We start from the raw sequence: 19,585 nt of genomic DNA on the forward strand, positions 1-19,585 counted from the left end.
ATTCGTGGGATGCAGAACAAATTAAAAGATGCTGGAAGAGTGCTTGACGCCATCTGTCATGAATGAGGCAATGTGATGGTGTGGGGGTTCTTTGGGGGTGGTAAAGTGGGATAATTGTACAGGGTAAAAGGTATCTTGAAGAAGGAAGACTATCACTCCATTTTGCAACGCCATTTCATACCCTGTGGAATGTGCTTAATTAGAGGCAATTTCCTCCTACAACAGGACAATGACTCAAAGTACAGCTACAAACTATGCAATAACTTTTTTGGGAAGAACAGTCAGCTGGTATTCTGTCTGTAATGGAGTAGCCAGTCACTGGATCTCAACCCTATTGAGCTGTTGTGGGAGCAGCTTGTCCGTATGGTACTTAAGAAGTGCCCATCAAGCCAATCCAATTTGTGGGAGGTGCTTCAGGAAGCATGGGGTGAAATCTCTTCAGATTACTTCAACAAATTGACAACTAGAATGGCAAATGTCTGCAAGGCTGTAATTGCTGCAAATGGAAGATTCTTTGACGAAAGCCAAGTTTGAAGGACACAATAATTATTTAAATTAAAAATCATTATTTATAACCTTGTCAACATCTTGACTATATTTCCTATTCATTTTGCTACTCATTTTATGTATGTTTTCATGGAAAACAAGGACATTTCTAAGTGACCCCAAACCTTTGAACTGTAGTGTATTTTGAAACTTATTTCGAGCTGTTTTAAAAACGATATACTAGGCCTATTCGAGGAGAAAAGCATCAATCAAACCTCTTGCCTGCTGAATGAATATAACGTGGACTACAAGTTTGAATGGCGAGAGCGACATGTAGCCTAGCTCTGGTGGGATGTGATTACATAGGCTAAATTGATACCTTGCTGCACTGATGCATTGCAAACGTAAAAAACAGGCCGAGAGAAATGAATGAATTGATTCACACAACGAACCCATAGACCTGTCAGTGGTAGTGTCCCAGGTAGATGGGTTTGATATTTGCATCTGTTAACCAATTTTGAATAAATAATTGACTGATTTCACAACTGGTGTGAACCTGCGTCATAAACAAGACATGTTCTGTTATTTTCTTTCTTCCTAGTTATTTGGACAAAAATAATGGACTTGGTGAGAAAAGGGCCTTTACTGAAAATGGACCTTTTACAAGATTAAATCATGACCGGAGCGTTTGATTCTTATTAAAGAGAGAGTCCAGACAGGCTACTTTGGAAAACATTCTGAATGGACATATAGGCCTATAGAGATAATCAGCGAACTCACACACGCACTCCCCAGTAAAAGGACCCATCAATCAAAGCCACCAGAGTATGTCAGACATAAGCAAATATTTATCCTTTCCTTAAAACATATTTTAAAAAACCTAGGCCTACCTTTGGCTTTCTGAAAGTAGGGTATAAGATAATAGACAAGCAAAGTATAAAGGGGAAACATCTCTATGTACATTTCATCTTCATACTATCACAATCATTAAAATAGAAGCAAACACACACAACATATTCATATCCTATATATCGTTGATTAGGCTATACATTTAATGAAAGATTCCACATCAAATTATACCATGCCAGGTTGGACAGGATTGATGCGTTGTCCATTTGACACATTAGTGCATTATATGCTTCAGAGCCAGAACAACCTTGTTGACTGCTGTTGCATAATTAATGAATAGTCAGACATATCCACCCTTTTTTTGAAATGCACATTTATTTAATAGTAAGCAATGAAAATGTGTGTTGTATAAAAGAAAGTCCACATATCAAACCATTTAAAAAATGTTATATTTTTTTTATTTACTATGGTAAAAATGGCACTCAGGTGCCATAGCCAATAGGCTAGCACTTCTACACCCACATGCATCTAGCGGATTCGCTGCTCGAGCATCGAACGACAGTTAGAAGAAAGAGATGTAGACAGACTAAATTAGCAAAACAATTGCTTTTAATCCTTAGTAAACACTCCCGCTATCAGTTCAAGTTTATCTTCCTGAATTTTTTTATTTTATTTTTATTTTACCTTTATTTAACCAGGCAAGTCAGTTAAGAACATATTCTTATTTTCAATGACGGCCTGGGAACAGTGGGTTAACTGCCTGTTCAGGGGCAGAACGACAGATTTGTACCTTGTCAGCTCGGGGGTTTGAACTCGCAACCTTCCGGTTACTAGTCCAACACTCTAACCACTAGGCTACGCTGCCGCCCCAAATGAAGTAAATACAAATAAATAAATTAATGTAGGCCTATTTAAACATTTTTTATTTTCTTGGCGGTCTTCATCCATAACTGTCAGTTTTTCAATTACCATCACAGCCCTAATTGAATGTGTCAACAGTTGAGTACGTAGGTGAGCTTTAGATTTGTTTGTTTTTTGGTCTGGAGAACATGAGTTTTAGCCTAGCCTAGCTATAGTGGATAGTCTGATTGTACTGTGGCCCATGGACAGCAGTAACCCTGTCTCTGACTTCCAGCACTCTTAGGATGTTTGCCACTTCCCTTCTCTCCCCTGCCTGTTTCAAGTGACTTGCCGGGGCTGTGATGTAAGCAGACAACTCTGTGAATGACCTCAGTGGCCAGGATTCCAGAGCAACAGGCACCAGTGTTCCAACGTCACTGCGTTCCAACGCTGAAATAACTCTATAAAAATGCAGACTGGCTGATCCCAGTGTAACCATAAGCAAAGTAACCTACATTTTGAGTAGTCATTATAAAATAAAAAAATGTAATAGCCTAGGTGACATTCTCGCTTAAGTTGGTTGACGGCTGAAAAACTGTGATTCTGGGGAATAATTAGACTTTTATGCTATTGAGCCATTTTTGTTAAATGAGTAGCTACCCCATGTTTAGCCCAGTGTTTCCCAAACTCTGTGCACGTTTTGGTTTTTGCCCGAACACTACACAGCTGAATCAAATTATCAAACCGTAATGATTTGGTTAAAAACCAAAAACGTCCACCCCTTGGGGTCCCAAGGACTGAGTTTGGCCACAGTGTAATGGGCAGAATGGCAAGGTATGGTAGAACGATTATGCCTTTTAGTTCTTGCATGTGGACTGAGCTGCCAAATGTAGTTCTATTTAGGCTGAAAGACTGGTTGTCATGGCTGCCTCTCATAGGGCACTCAGGGTCACCGTAGCAGCTGTCAACAATTTCTTCAATTAGGCTAGTAAACACTCAGAACAAGAACAATTACAATTTCCAGTTATGGGAGCAGATGTTGTTAAAGTAGCCTAGATTTCAGATTCTAGGCCTATGCGTTTAGTTTGTGTAACTCCATCCAATTGCCGTCCCTGAATCTCAAACAGCACCATATGGATTAGGATTAGTTAGTAAGGATTTGTGGTGCCCTGCCTAAATCCTTTGGAAAAAGTGCATTAACCAGAGAAAGGGTATTGCACATAAGCCTATTAAAGGTTGACTGAAGACCGAGGAAAGGGTTTATCTGTTAGTAACTGATATTGACAGGAATATTCATCCATTCTCATATTCAATTCATCCAAGCCTCATTTGAGGAAGAACGTATAGGCTTTGAAGTGAATTACTACAATAACATCTAGCTGTAGTTTAGGCTTAATACAGATTTATTTTAGAATACCTCTCCTAACAATGCATTGTTTTGTTATTTACCTACCCAACTTATCGGTTTAAACAATGGTTTAAATCAAGGGAATGAAACTGAACTCGTAAACCAATCACATTTCTGCCAGCTTGTTGTCTGTAGTTTGTCCTCAGTAATTCACATGTTGTCCATAGAGGAGCTATTTGCCCATATGGCCTTCTGTTTTTAGACTGAGTTGTATTCCTATTCATAGAAGACCAGTGGTTGATGAACTCCCTGAGTATGAATGCAGAAAAGGGCAGGTATCTACAGATCCTCCACCCTTTCCTTCGACACCGACTCGTTGGCTGCAAGACAACATTCTGGGATTACAGGCGTTACTTGAAAACACAGGAAGTCCCCATCCTGTTTTTGATCTAATTCCGGGTCTTTGAAGGATAAGCTTAAATGTTTTTGTCTTAGTTCTGATATCAAATGAACATAGCCTACAGTAAGTTGGCCTATACCTGGGCAGCATTGCACATTTCCGAGATAAATCTACCATTTGCTTCTGAATCACCTTTTCTTTGTCCTCCATCGGTGTCAATGCAAGTGAAAACTCAAAGGTTCCGGTTTGTCACACACCACACAGAGTGCTGTCTGCGTCAATGATAGATGTCATGTGGCTATGCGGGTGTAGGTCTTTAGCGTTTGACTGAGGTAAAATGTTATGAAAGATCCCTCTATGTAAAGCTGCAATGTGAGCAGTGTTTAGGGTGAAGTGTATAAGAGAAGCGTTAGTATCCCAGGATCTACCTAATCAAACTACTGCATGGAAGCCTCAATCCTTTGCCCTGATTAATCTTCACAGTTCCAAAGGTGTTTGAAACAGACAGGAGAGATGAAATGGCTCTCGACCCGTTCATTCAATACAGCCTGTCATATAAATTAATCATCCAGCCAGTTATTACATTTTGTCTTTAACAATGACTGAATAACTGTCTACCCACATACACTCTCCATTCTGTGCATTCAATGCATTTAAATGAAAAACAACCTCCTGGTATCCTAGAACCTAAGCTGTCATATTGCTGCAATATGGATATACAATTGACATACATGATCTTGGTATCACCTGCTGGTCAAAAGTAGTGCATTATAAAATGTATAGGGTGCCATACTGCCACTTGGGACCTGAGGTCTGCTAAGGTTGAATCAGGGTAGCATTTGACATGTTAGTCAATTAGCAGATGCTCGTATCCAGAGCGACTTAGTTAGTGAACTCATCTGAAGACGACTAGGTGGGACAACCACATATCTCAGTCATACTAAAGTACATTTTTCCTCAATCAAGTAGTTATCAGCAAAGTCACTGCTAGTAGGGCCACCACACAATATGTCACAAAATACATTTCTATCTAGATCTACATTACCGGTCAGAAGTTGTAACACCTACTCATTCAAGGGTTTTTCTTTGATTCTACAATCAATCAATTAAATTTATTCATAAAGCCCTTTTTACCTCAGCCGATGTCACAAAGTGCTGTACAGAAACCCAACCTAAAACCCCAAACAGCAAGCAATGCAGATGTAGAAGCACGGTGGCTAGGAAAAACTCCCTAGAAATACAGGAACCTAGGAAGAAACCTAGAGAGGAACCAGGCTCTGAGGGGTGGCCAGTCCTCTTCTGGCTGTGCCGGTTGGAGATAAGAACAGAGCATGGCCAAGATGTTCAAACGTTCATAGATGACCAGCAGGGTCAGATGATAATAATCACAGTGGTTGTAGAGGGTGCAACAGCTCAGCACCTCAGGAGAAAATGTCAGTTGGATTTTCAAACCCCATCATTAGTGAAGACATCAAAACTATGAAATAACACACATGGAGTCATGTAGTAACCAAAAAAAGTGTTAAACAAATCAAAATATATTTGGGATTATTGAAATTATTTCATTGAATTGAATCAAGATTGAATCCCCGAGCTGACAAGGTAGAAATCTGTCGTTCTGCCCCTGAACAAGGCAGTTAACCCACCGTTCCTAGACAGTCATTGAAAATAAGAACGTATTCTTAACTGACTTGCTTCGTTAAATAAAGGTTTAAAAAAATACTGACTACCGATTAATGAAAACTTGAAATCGGTCCTAATTAATCGGCCATTCCGATTAATCGGTTGACCTCTAATCCTACTACTGATGAAAGAAACTCATAGCTAAGAATACATCCACATCTTCCTTTTCCACTACTTTGTGCATGTTTTGTTGAAAAGATTACAAGCCCAGGCACCGCTAAATATTATGACATGATATAATCCGCCTGGAAACATTTCCTCTTTGTGAGTTATTTACGCTGACTGTTTCATTCTAAGCATAAAATTACTGAAAATGTTTTTTCAATTGCACATCAACCCTCGGTGCTCTGCAAGGCGAAGGAGGCTTGCCAAGACCGAGTGAGGCAGAAATAAATGGCTGTTGAAAATCCTGCTTAAGGGTCAGGAGTGCAGGGAAGGGTGGCTCAATTCAGTTTGTTCAGTAGCAGCAGGCAACTTGGCAACTGAAGCGCTTAAGGATATTTGGCAGTGTATTAGAGCACCATCTGATCGTATGGTAGGAGCCTGTTCAACAGGGCCAGGTGATAACCTCTACGTCTGTCTGCAGCTTTTCTGATCAAATGAAATATATTTATATAGCGCATGTTACATCAGCTGATATCTCAAAGTGCTGTACAGAAACCCAGCCTAAAATCCCAAACAGCGAGCAATGCAGGTGTAGAAGCAATAGATTCATATTGAATTGGGCCTGTGGGAGTCTGCCTTGTCTCTTTCAGCTTATTCACACTTTACACACCATACAGGGATGTATAAGCCTAGTGTCTACATGGAGGATTGGATCTTGTGACCTAATCTGTTTAGGGCCAGAGGATCCCTATCATCAAACAATGTTTTCAGTACCCTGTCCTTGTCAAGTCACCATCCCATTTGAAATACAAAGTTGTCTGAACCTCTTATTTCTTTGTCCCCTCCTCCTGCCGGTCATTACAAATTGATGAATATAAAATTATTTAATAATATAGTTCTAACATTTATTGGTAGACCGCTAATAGGCTAGATATGAACCTCACACCATGGTTGTGCTTCATTGATGAAAGGAGAGAAACATGGTTCATTGGTCATCTTCAACCTTCTAGCTCTATGGCGCTTGTAACGAGGGTAGTGGGGATCCCCGGGACCACCCATAGAATGTATCATGACTGTGGTCATCTTCAACATATATTATTATTATTATTAACAAAGGAGAGAAATGCTCCCTGAACTGGAAGATCAGTCCTCTCTCCATTGCCAAGCCAAGGTCAGTGCTGCAAAAGTTGTGCTATCTAGAAACAAGAGGCAAACACAGCTGAATAGCACCATAATGGGTTTGAAATGTTTTTTTTTGTGTGTGCAGAAGAGTGATGGGGAGATTAGGGGCTCGATTCAATCCGTATCGCAGAAGTTCAGCACTACAGCTTGATTATAAATTTAAAGGCAATGATCCAGCGTTCCCGGGAAACGCTGCATATGTCAGCTCAATCTGAAATGACCTTTACATTTCAATCGCGTTATAGCACTGAACTTCCGCGACATGGATTGAATCGAGTCCTAAGCCTACGTCTAGCATTGTATGACCAACCACCTTACAGTTGCTCGGCAGAGCGGAGGAGGAAATGGAAAGTTCCCTGTTTTCATCCGTCCCACCCCAGCTTGCTGCATGTGGCAGCCATGCTGTCATGAGGGGGTTGGGATGGGGGACAGAGGCAGGATATCCCCTCCGAAACAAAACAAGAAACTAACCTGTGCTGTTCAAAAATAAATGTTTGTCTATTTCAGGCTGTTGTCCCCCTGGTGAGTGGAAAAACACATGGGTTAGGAACTAAGGCTGCTCATGTGTTAAGAAGTTCAGACTTCAGCTAGTTTTGTGTACCGATTGAGTTGGTTTTCTCAGACCACTTTTTTATTTATTTGTTGTCCCTTCTGTGTAGGCTAGCTGTTGAATTCCAGTGGTGGGATAATCATTATACGCAACTATTTAGGGTTATTATAACAGCATCAAGCCATTTTTCCTCTCATGAAGGGAAATAATTGAACGACTCTTGGCTGGTTGTGGTGTCAAATACCATAACCCTGGAACATTGAACACTGCCAGACACAGTTCCCTAGTCGTTATAGTTCTGCCCGTCAGCTCCAGACAGACGCTGTCTCCCAAATGGCAACCTATTTCCTTATATAGTGCATTAAATGGGGAATAGGGTGCCATTTGGAATACAGACGCCGTAGTATTTTGAGGGGAACTTTTCGAGACCTTGTCCCCATAAACTTAGGGTCCTATAAAATCAGTTTTTTTGTTGTTTTTTTTTTTTTTCCAGGTTCCCGATTGATCATTCTGTCAGGTAGGTATAGGCTACTTTGTAGTTAACATTTAATTGGGAAGGGTTTTGGGAATGCCTTATCAACTACCAGAAGACCGTTGTCATACATTTGCATCATCGCTAACGCCTACACAAAGTGGTGGACAAACGGGGACTTTCCTGTGCTGTTGCCTCTTCAGAAAGTTGAAAGAAAATACAAATCACTCACTGATGCATTTTGTCATGTCTTTTGATAAACTAAAGCAAATTAATACATTTTCTAATAAATTCAATACATTTAGTTGATTTCCTACTAAGTTCAGTACATCTTTGAAATCTATTTTAATGTCTGGATTCTGTGATTCCACATATTGTATAGGGCCCTGTAAACCCCCCCTCCTTCCTCCCTTCATGGTCTGATTTATTGCCCTCTTAATGGCAAAGTGCTATTTTTAGATCAGGGGGATGTTCATGCTCTCTTATGTCCTGAGTCCAGTCCTGATTTCCGCCAGGACAGGGACAAATAAAGACGACAAAGTGGCCATTGGAAAAAGCCATTCCGGAGGCCCAATGTCATTTTTCCTGTGCTCGGGATCGGAGACACTATGTTCCAATACGTCACAGTGGCAGCAGCCAGAGCCTCCGGAAGACGAGTTATGGGACTGGAATAGTAAGTCAGTCTGTAACCGTTAGCAGGCAACAACTGTCAACAGAACAGGTTGCTGTCTCTCACTAGAGATTCTCACGCTACCCCTCATGCTGTCTCTCTCTCTCTCTCTCTCTCTCTCTCTCTCTCTCTCTCTCTCTCTCTCTCTCGCTTCCATTCTATTAACTTCCTGCCACTGCTCTTATACCCATTTTTAGAGGGGTTATTTTTATGCCTGTCATTGCCCTGTGGTGTTGAGCATTGGAGGTGAAAGATTTCATATTCCAGGTGTTGATAGTAATGAGGTTCGAATGTGTGCTGTCCAAACCAAAGGCCATCTGAACACTTGCCATTACAGATATCTTGCTCGATTGGTTATGTCTGGGGTGAGCTCTACTAACTTGAAAAGATGATGTGATGCTTCTTTGTGCTTACATTTTCACATCGTTTGCCAGCCTATGTAAATTGAGTGACTCTCCATGGAAACGAGTTCAGCGTGAATAGAAGTGCTTGTAGCCTATGTGTAAGGGAAAGGGGGCTACCTAGTCAGTTGTGCACCTTAATGCGTTCCACTGAAATGTGTTTTCCGCACTTAACCCAACCTCTCTGAAATCCACATCTTCGGCGCTCGGATACCGGTGGGTTAACGGCCTTGCTCAGGGGCAGAAGGACAGATATTTACCTTGTCAGCTTGGGGATTCGATCCAGCAACCTTTCTGTTACTGGCCCAATGCTCTTGGCTATTAGAAAGTGATTAGCTATTAAGGTAGGTGTTTGATGATCTTTAGGCCTATATATATACTAGGTGCACAAAGCATTATGCTCTTTCCATAACAGACTGACTAGGTGACCTTACTGACTAGGTGACCTCAAATCAAACTATTTGTCACATGCGCCAAATACATCAAGTGTAGACCTTAACATGGAATGCTTACTTACAAGCCCTTAACCAACAGTGCAGATCAAGAAGAGTTTAAGAAAAATTTGACCAAATAAACTAAAGTACAAAAATAAAGTACAAAAATAAGTAACACAATAACAAAACAATAAAGAGGCTATGTACAGGGGGTAACGAGTCAGTGTACGGGGTTACAGGTTAGTTGAGGTAATTTATACATACAGTGGGGCAAAAAAGTATTTAGTCAGCCACCAATTGTGCAAGTTCTCCCACTTAAAAAGATGAGAGGCCTGTACTTTTCATCATAGGTACACTTCAGCTATGACAGACAAAATGAGAAAAAAAATCCAGAAAATCACATTGTAGGATTTTTTTATTAATTTATTTGCAAATTATGGTGAAAAATAAGTATTTGGTCAATAACAAAAGTTTATCTCAATACTTTGTTATATACCCTTTGTTGACGATGAAAGAGGTCAAACGTTTTCTGTAAGTCTTCACAAAGTTTTCACACACTGTTGCTGGTATTTTGGCCCATTCCTCCATGCAGATCTCCTCTAGAGCAGTGATGCTTTGGGGCTGTTGCTGGGCAACACAGATTTTAAACTCCCTCCAAAGATTTTCTATGGGGTTGAGATCTGGAGACTGGCTAGGCCACTCCAGGACCTTGAAATGCTTCTTACGAAGCCACTCCTTCGTTGCCCGGGCAGTGTGTTTGGGATCATTGTCATGCTGAAAAACCCAGCCACGTTTCATCTTCAATGCCCTTGCTGATGGAAGGAGGGTTTCACTCAAAATCTCACGGTACATGGCCCCATTCATTCTTTCCTTTACACGGATCAGTCGTCCTGGTCCCTTTGCAGAAAAACAGCCCCAAAGCATGATTTTTCCACCCCCATGCTTCACAGTAGGTATGGTGTTCTTTGGATGCAACTCAGCATTCTTTGTCCTCCAAACACGATGAGTTGAGTTTTTACCAAAAAGTTATATTTTGGTTTCATCTGACCATATGACATTCTCCCAATCTTCTTCTGGATCATCCAAATGCTCTCTAGTAAACTTCAGACGGGCCTGGACATGTACAGTGCCTTGCGAAAGTATTCGGCCCCCTTGAACTTTGCGACCTTTTGCCACATTTCAGGCTTCAAACATAAAGATATACAACTGTATTTTTTTGTGAAGAATCAACAACAAGTGGGACACAATCATGAAGTGGAACAACATTTATTGGATATTTCACACTTTTTTAACAAATCAAAAACTGAAATTGGGCGTGCAAAATTATTCTCTGGTCAAAAGTAGTGCACAAAGGAAATAGTGAGCCATTTGAGACAGCCATGCTTTTCTTTCTTTTAAAACTAAAGCAGTCTTGCTGTGGTGGTTTTCAAGTTGCGCTGGATCCTGCCATCCCTGCCCCTGATAGTGATGCTCACTCTAATAAGCCCTGATGACCAAGGCAAAATGAGGTGCTATGGCCTGTAGCCAGCAACTCTCCCATTTCCTCTCTGATCACAGAGGACTGGGGCCCAGCTAGGGCACTGCATTTAAGAGGACCCATGTATACTTATGACACCGTGCCATTCCGTTAGAGCAGCCTCCATGTTTTCTGAGGGAAAAAAATACAATTATTTTATATTTTTTATTGTTTGACATAAACGACTGTAAAAACACCAGCAAATACATTTTGGAAATCTCACACATAATAGAGATGTACAGTATGTGATCGTATACAAATGTAAGCAAGGTTTGGAATTATTATGTTTTAGTCAAATCTGATATCTGTTTGGGCTTCTTGCGGTCAATCCTCCTTACCATCCGCTCAATAAGAAATCTGCCTATTTTTCTTTCATTTAATTTTCAGGACCACCTCACTGTGGAATTGCCAGTGCTACACTTTTCACTCTCAACTTGATGAGCATGTGGGTGTATGTGGTTCTTCAGCAGCCATTGACAGACTGTCCTCGTCATGCATACTGTTATGTCCCCGGCGTTAATGGCACCCCCTCTGTGTGATGTAACAATCCATTAATTTAGTATAAATTACTTACTAAGTCTGCTCTTCATTTTTTTTTTACTTGAATGTCAAAAGGCATGATCATTTTTTTTATTACTTAAATGTCAAAAGGCATGATCATTTTTTTTATTACTTAAATGTCAAAAGGCATGATCTTTTTTTTTATTACTTAAATGTCAAAAGGCATGATCATTTTTTTTATTACTTAAATGTCAAAAGGCATGATCATTTTTTTGTTCTAACTCTCAAGTGGGTGGCAGGGTAGCCTAGTGGTTAGAGCGTTGGACTAGTAACCGGAAGGTTGCAAGTTCAAACCCCCGAGCTGACAAGGTACAAATCTGTCGTTCTGCCCCTGAACAGGCACTGTTCCTAGGCAGTCATTGAAAATAAGAACTTGTTCTTAACTCACTTGCCTAGTTAAATAAAGGTAAATTAAAGTTGGTTATTTCCGCCAGACAACTGAAAACCCCTCTGGAGGTTTTCTTTACACTTACATTTTAAATGTGTGACGGACTCCAGTGAATGGCAGAAGAAAAACATTTAAAATTACCCAATTATTTTTTTGTAGCACAGAGATTGCAGAAATATGTTGCTTATGTATGCTCTCTAGACTGTTGCGTTAATATTGTAAGTTACACAATGTACATTTTAATGGCACATCCAATGATTTGAGAAATCTCGCCAAGCCCTTGAGCGTTTGACGTCTATGAACAGTTCATATGAGTATCATGGGTCTGTAATGACGATAAACAAACAGTCCTTTCAATTTTTTTAACGAGCACAAAGTCCGGGCTAAAAAAATAAATAATCGTAACTGTTTATACGGAAAACCACAACCTGAGGCCTACAGGATAGTAGCATCTGATTGGACAGGCCTTAAGGAAGCTTACTTATACGTCTGACACCCCACTTCCTCCCAGGAAGGCCACTATCAGCCAGTGAGCAAGATACTGAACTCGCAGACCTTCAACTTATTACTCAACTATAGTTTGAGTGGAACTTGTGGTCTACCTTTTTATTAAAGAGATTTTCTACTCAAGGGTTTGGCGCATTACTACTACTCAAAGAAATGGTCGCTGTTGTAAGTTAAAAGATCTCACAGCTGTCAAACAACCATCAGGTTGAGCAGCCATTCGCTGGCTTTAATCTGTGTTTTTGCTCACGCAAGATTTGATCTACTGACTCATTGTTTGGATTTGATAATGAGTCTACCGAGAGAGTCTCCAGACCACAGCAGACATTTAAGTACGAGACCTACTCAGTCTCAATTTGGCATGGATGGTTCTTACCACTGGCACCATTACAGAAAACCCTGGCCGACGCAGCTTTCCCAGTTCACTCCAGAGAAGGCACTGGACGGTTATGACTGGAGGATTTCTGCCAGGTTGGACAGTAGAGCTCACAGTGCACTGGAACCTATCCACTTCAGGGTGTTGAGTCTCCCCGGAAGGATGACCCCCTCCAGCAGTACTACTGGACCTGCGGAGCAGCACAGTGGACAGGAGAGGCTGCGGTCACTGCGCTCCCTGATTCCCTACCACAGGTCTGTATCAGAGCCAGGGGCTGGCAGCAGTACAGACAAGACTGCAGTCAGGAAGGGGCTCTCAGACGGGGAGGATCAAAATGGCCCCTTTGTCCACGGCCTGTTCTCCTCTGTATCGCGGAGGATCAGTAGGATTCTCAACATCAAGGATGAGCCGGACCCTGAGAACCAAGTGCCTGGTAGGAGAGCGCTCCATCTCTCTCTCTGTGCGTGTGTGTGCGTGTGTGCAAGAGAGTAAGAGACCTTCCTTCTGAAGGCGCATCTCATTTGAGTTTACTCTACAGTTTATTTTGAGTGGTGTGTTTTATTAAGTCCAATACATTACATGAGTAACATGTAACAAAATTATTAGATGACCTAAAGTGTTTTAAAAGGGTTTGCAATTATTTTGAAATTGAAATAGCCTAACTGCTGCACCAAGTAAGGCTGCACAATTAATCAAATTCACATTGAAATCACAATGTTGACATTGTCAGTATCCATATTGCAAGCGATCCATATCACACGCAATATTTTTGAAATGACACCCGCTGCGTGTAACGTCCGTTTTTATACTTTACTTATAGTTTTCTTCTCTTGCAGCTGCTTCCCACACACTCCAACTCCCGCCCCATCACTCAAGCGGCGCAGTTCCTCCTCTATATCCTCTTTACAGTGCAGTCGGAAAGTATTCAGACTCCTTCCCTTATTCCACATTTTATTACGTTACAGCCTTATTCTAAAATGGAGTAAATATTAAAAAATGTAAATCATCAATCGACACAATACCCCATAATAACAAAGGGAAACAACAGGTTTTTCGAAATGTTGGCAAATTTATAAAAAAATAATCAAAATAACTTACAGTTGAAGTCAGATGTTTACATACACCTTAGCCAAATGCATTTAAACTAAGTTTTTCACAATTACTGACATTTAATCTTAGTAAAAATTCCCTGTCTTAGGTCTGTTAGGATCACCACTTTATTTTAAGAATGTGAAATGTCAGAATAATAGTATAGAGTGGTTTATTTAAGCTTTTATTTCATCACATTCCCAGTGGGTCAGAAGTTTACATGCACTCAATTAGTATTTGGTAGCATTGTCTTTAAATTGTATAACTTGGGTCAAACGTTTCGGGTAGTTTCGGGTAGCCTTCCACAAGCTTCCCACAATAAGTTGGGTGAATTTTGGCCCATTCCTCCTGACAGAGCTGGTGTAACTGAGTCAGGTTTGTAGGCCTCCTTGCTCGCACATACTTTTTCAGTTCTGCCCACAAATGTTCTATAGGATTGAGGGCAGGGCTTTGTGATGGCTACTCCAATATCTTGACTTTGTTGTCCTTAAGCCATTTTGCCACAACTTTGGATGTATGCTTGGGGTCATTGTCCATTTGGAAGACCCATTTGCGACCAAGCTTGAACTTTAACTGATGTCTTGAGATGTTGCTTCAATATATCCACATCAATTTCCATCCTCACGATGCCATCTATTTTGTGAAGTGCACCAGTCCCTCCTGCAGCAAAAGACCTCCACAACATGATTCTGCCAACCCCGTGCTTCACGATTGGGATGGTGTTCTTCGGCTTACAAGCCTCCCCCCTTCTTTCTCCAAACATAACAATGGTCATTATGGCCAAACAGTTCTATTTTTGTTTCATCAGACCAGAGGACATTTCTCCAAAAAGTACGATCTTTGTCCCCATGTGCTGCTGCAAACCGTAGTCTGGCTTTTTAATGGCGGTTTTGGAGCAGTGGCTTCTTCCTTGCTGAGCGGCCTTTCAGGTTATGTCGTTATAGGACTCGTTTTACTGTGGATATAGATATTTTTGTTCCTGTTTCCTGCAGCATATTCGCAAGGTCTTTTGCTGTTGTTCTGGGATCAATTTGCACTTTTCGCACCAAAGTATGTTCATCTCTAGGAGACAGAACAAGTCTCCTTCCTGAGCGGTATGACGGCTGTGTGGTCCCATGGTGTTTATACTTGCATACTCTTGTTTGTACATATGAACGTGGTACCTTCAGGCGTTTGGAAATTGCTCCCATGGATGAACCAAACTTTTTTTCTGAGGTCTTGGCCGATTTCTTTTGATTTTCCCATGATGTCAAGCAAAGAGTCACTAAGTTTGAAGGTAGGCCTTGAAATACATCCACAAGTACACCTCCAATTGACTCAAATCATGTCAATTAGCCTAACAGTAGCTTCTAAAGCCATGGCATAATTTTCTGGATTTTTCCAAGCTATAAAGGCACAGTCAATTTAGTGTTTGTAAACTTCTGACACACTGGAATTGTGATACAGTGAAATAATCTGTCTAAACAATTGTTGGAAAAATTACTTGTCATGCACAAAGTAGATGTCCTAACCAATTTACCAAATCTAGTTTGTAAACAAGAAATTTGTGGAGTGATTGAAAAAGGAGTTTTAATGACCCCAACCTAAGTGTATGTAAACTTCTGACTTCAACTGTATTTTTGGCACGACTGCCATATTGCATCTCCATCCCAAATCCCTTGCTTGGAAATGTACTTCGCCAGACTGCCAAGAACATTTCCCTCATCCAGGCCAAGGTGACGAGACACGGTAGTGATGACACCATGAGCACCAGACAGGGTACTTGGGGTCCAACATGTACGCTGCGGTGTGTATGGGCTTCAGGCTTCAGGCAGAAGTCTGGACACTGATGTATTTCGGAACTGCAGTTTCCTCTGCTTGGAGTAACAGTGAAGTGGGCAGGGCAGTATGGATTTCTTCTCTTACATCTGCAAGCAGAGTCTGAACATCAGACAGGATGGCATGATCTCCCTCAATCTGTGCAATGGCTACTGCTATAGGTTTCAGGCTGCTTACCACTCTCTCCCAAAATACATCTTCCAGGAGGATCCTCTTGATGGGGCTGTCCATATCAGCAGACTGTGATATGACCATTTCTTGGAGAGACTCCTTTCCCTCCAGGAGTCTGTCAAACATGATGACAACACCACCCCAACTGGTGTTGCTGGGCAGCTTCAGTATGGTGCTCTTATTTGCATTTTGCTTGGTGAGGTAGATTGCTGCTATAACTTCATGACCCTTCACATACCTAACCATTTCATTGGCTCTCTTGTAGAGTGTATCCATTGTTTTCACTGCCATGATGTCCTTGAGCAGATTTAATGCATGAGCAACACAGCCAATGGGTGTGATGTGAGGGTAGGACTCCTCCACTTTAGACCAAGCAGCCTTTGTCACCAGTGAAAATACCTTCTGTTGTGCAAGGTCATTGATGACTGCCTTCAGCTCTTCTGCAATGTAGAGACCGGCGTTTCTGTTGTCTCTTGTCTGTGCTCTTGTAGAATACTGTTTGAGGGGTGGAGATGATGTAGTTAATTATTCCTTGCCCACAAACATTTGACCACCCATCAGAGATGATTGCAATACAGTCTGCTATCTCTTTCATTTTCTTGACCTTCTCTTGAACTCTGTAGAACTCTGCATCCAGCAAATGAGTAGCAAATGAGTAGATAAAGCATGTCTGGTTGGAGGGGTGTATGCTGGGCGAAGAACATTCAGAACTCTCTTCTAATATACATTGCCTGTGAAATTATCATCTAGTTGACCACACGACGGTAGGCTATTGCTAGTAATGTATTACAACGATTGGATGACTTTGGGAGTTTCAGTAAGCAGCAATTTGATTACATTCATTCAATTGCGTTATTAGCCTACTTTATTTCAATATTTTTGTCATTCAGTGATAATTATTTCCACTAAAATTCTTTATGGATCCACCCAGTTGTGGTAAAGTTAAGGAAACACTGCATTCTTAGTGGCGGGCCTAGATGGGAGAAGTGACATGCCTCAGTTCAGATGATGGTTAATGGCCGCTGCAACCGTCAAGAGTTTAAGAGTGTAGTGCGTGCCAATGCCGATTCAGCATTATAGCTACATTTCATACTAAACCGTAGGCAGAAGTTTACCGCATTGATTACTAGGTTGTTAGGCTGAAAAAAAGGTTTTTGGCTTTGATACCGACAATACCCTTCAGATATAAGGAAAATAGGAGGGGGGGGGGGGTTAATCCATCCTCATTAAGCAGCAATGTTCTCAAACATTTTAACATACATGTTAGGAATCCTCCATGGAGCCCTACTGCCAGTTGTACTAGCCTGTAACTGAAAGTGCTCTCCATTTGATGTTTTACTTCTCCCTGGTAGAGTAAACAACATGTGGGCTTCCTCATTGTCGATTCACAGTACTTCCCCCAGGCCTGCCTGCATTACTCACAACAAGCGGTCGGAGGAGGCCTCTCATGAAAATGAATTAAAACTAATGCTAATTGGACGATAATGAAACCATATGCATCCATGTGCATGAACTAAAAGGATTCAGTTTGTCTCATGCCGCTCGCCTGTTCTGTGATGTGTTGAACCTAAATTAGATTGCTGTGGGCTTCTTCCTCCCCAAAATATGACCCTTTTAAAGGTTGGTTGCTCTGTGAGTGCTGTGAAGTTGTGGTTGCTGACTTGGGGGCTACAGTGGGAGGAACAGCAGCAGCCTCATAAAGGCAGGGCCTGCTGCATGTGGAGGGGAAACTGCACACCCCTGCTTTTGTACGCAAATGCCCCTCTGCAAATAAATGCACCACCATAACAAAAAGAATGTGGCAGCAGCACCTCAGCGCTCATTCACCTTTCAAAGCTTGGGCCCAACGTTGGAGCCAGTCATGGGAAAACCAACTGTGGCTTTTCACATTTCATTTGGGTCATCTGCCTGAGTGAGGCCTTTGAGCAGTGGGGGGCTGTATGTATCAAAAGAGACCTCTCTTGCCACGGACCACTGTCTGGCAACAATGTCCTGAATAAAGGGAAGAATTTGTGTGTTAGAATGTCTTTGATAGCTATGTGAGATAAGCTTGAGTTTGTCTGCACACCTCTTCAATGAATGATAACCTACATGCTTATCTAGTAGCTTATAGGCTTGAAGTGTGATTACTACCTCTGAGGGTTTAGAGCTTGATGTAGTCACCTCATACAAGTGCTTGGGAGTATGGCTAGACAGTACACTCCTTCTCTCAGCACATATCAAAGCTGCAGGCTAAGGTTAAATTTAGACTTGGTTTCCTCTAGTATTCGCTCCTCTTTCACCCCAGCTGCCAAACTAACCCGGATTCAGATGACCATCCTACCCATGCTAGATTACAGAGACGAAATGTATAGATCGGCAGGTAAGGGTGCTCTCGAGCGGCTAGGTGTTCTTTACCATTCGGCCATCAGATTTGCCATCACTGCACACTATACTCCTGTACACTGGTCATCTCCATATACCTGTCGCAATACCCCACTGGTTGATGCTTAAAACCCTCTTAGCCCTCACTCCCCCTTATCTGAGATACCTATTGCAGTCCTCATCCTCCACATACAACACCCGTTCTGACAGTCACATTCTGTTAAAGGTCCCCAAAGCGCACACATCCCGAGGTCGCTCCTCTTTTCAGTTCGCTGCAGCTTGCGACTGGAACGAGTTGCAACAAACACTCAAACTGGACAGTTTTATTGCAATCTCTTCATTCAGACTCAATCATGAACACTCTTACGAGAAGCAGCCACAACTGTCAGTGATGTATTGTTGTCTCTACCTTCTTGCCCAGTTGTCTGTGCCCAATCATGTTTGCACTGTGTTTTGTGCTGCTACCTTGTTGTGCTGCAAACATGCTGTGTTGTCATGTGTTGCTGCCATGCTATGTTGTAATAATAATAATAATATATGCCATTTAGCAGACGCTTTTATCCAAAGCGACTTACAGTCATGTGTGCATACATTCTACGTATGGGTGGTCCCGGGGATCGAACCCACTATCCTGGCGTTACAAACGCCATGCTCTACCAACTGAGCTACAGAAGGACCAGGTCTCTCTTTAGGTCTCTCTTTATGTTGTGTTGTCTCTCATGTTGTGGTGTTGGATTTGTCCTATATTTGTTTTTTTTTATTTAATCCCCCGTCCCCGCAGGAGGCCTTTTTGCCTTTTGGTTGGCCGTCATTGCAAATAAGAATTTGTTCTTAACGGACTTGCCTAGTTAATTAAAGTTTAAATAAAAAAAGTGATATGATATGAAATTAGTTAATTCACGAATGGCACCATCTTCCCTATATAGAACACAACTTTTGACTTAAGCCCTATGGGCCCTGGTTGAAAGTAGTGCACTATGTAGGGAATGGGCTGCCGTTTGAGATGCACCCATTATCACACCTTTGACCTCAGAGGCTCCACCGCTTCCCATACTCCTAGTATGTAGGGTTGACCCTTTTGCATCAGGAAAATAGCTCATCCAAATGTGAGAAACATCACTGAAGGAAGCCAATTTAAATATTTAACAATGTCATTGAGTTCTGGAGTGAGCTCACCACAGGAACAAAACTTTATTCTGTGAGAATAAGCCCTATCATGAAAACATTTCAATGTACATAATATGTACTAGGGATGCCGCGGTATGACATTTTTGATATCTGATTTTTTTCCTTGCCAAATAAAACGATCCCGATAACCGATATAAATTTTTTTTTGTGGCCTTTTAATTATTCTAGTACGGTTAAATGGTTGAAGCAC

General features: G+C 41.5%; 1 protein-coding gene across 8 annotated transcripts in view; it reads left to right on the plus strand.

Annotated features, from left to right (window-relative positions):
• LOC124041879 (ras GTPase-activating protein nGAP-like) overlaps nt 1-19,585 on the plus strand; it is a 94,094-nt gene that overhangs the window by 11,611 nt on the left and 62,898 nt on the right. For 4 of the 8 annotated variants that reach the window (XM_046359978.1, XM_046359981.1, XM_046359980.1 and 1 more), the window contains exon 1: nt 12,433-13,198. The exons of 3 other annotated variants lie outside the window; for them this stretch is intronic. In XM_046359978.1, the coding sequence (XP_046215934.1) occupies nt 12,679-13,198 (520 nt within the window). In that variant the 5' untranslated portion in view covers nt 12,433-12,678. Of the gene's footprint in view, nt 1-8,453; nt 8,589-12,432; nt 13,199-19,585 lie in introns of those variants that run through there. One more of the 8 variants, XM_046359984.1, reaches the window with a different exon arrangement.

Source organism: Oncorhynchus gorbuscha, linkage group LG08 (assembly GCF_021184085.1).
Source record: "Oncorhynchus gorbuscha isolate QuinsamMale2020 ecotype Even-year linkage group LG08, OgorEven_v1.0, whole genome shotgun sequence".
NCBI classification, from domain to species: Eukaryota; Metazoa; Chordata; class Actinopteri; order Salmoniformes; family Salmonidae; genus Oncorhynchus; species Oncorhynchus gorbuscha.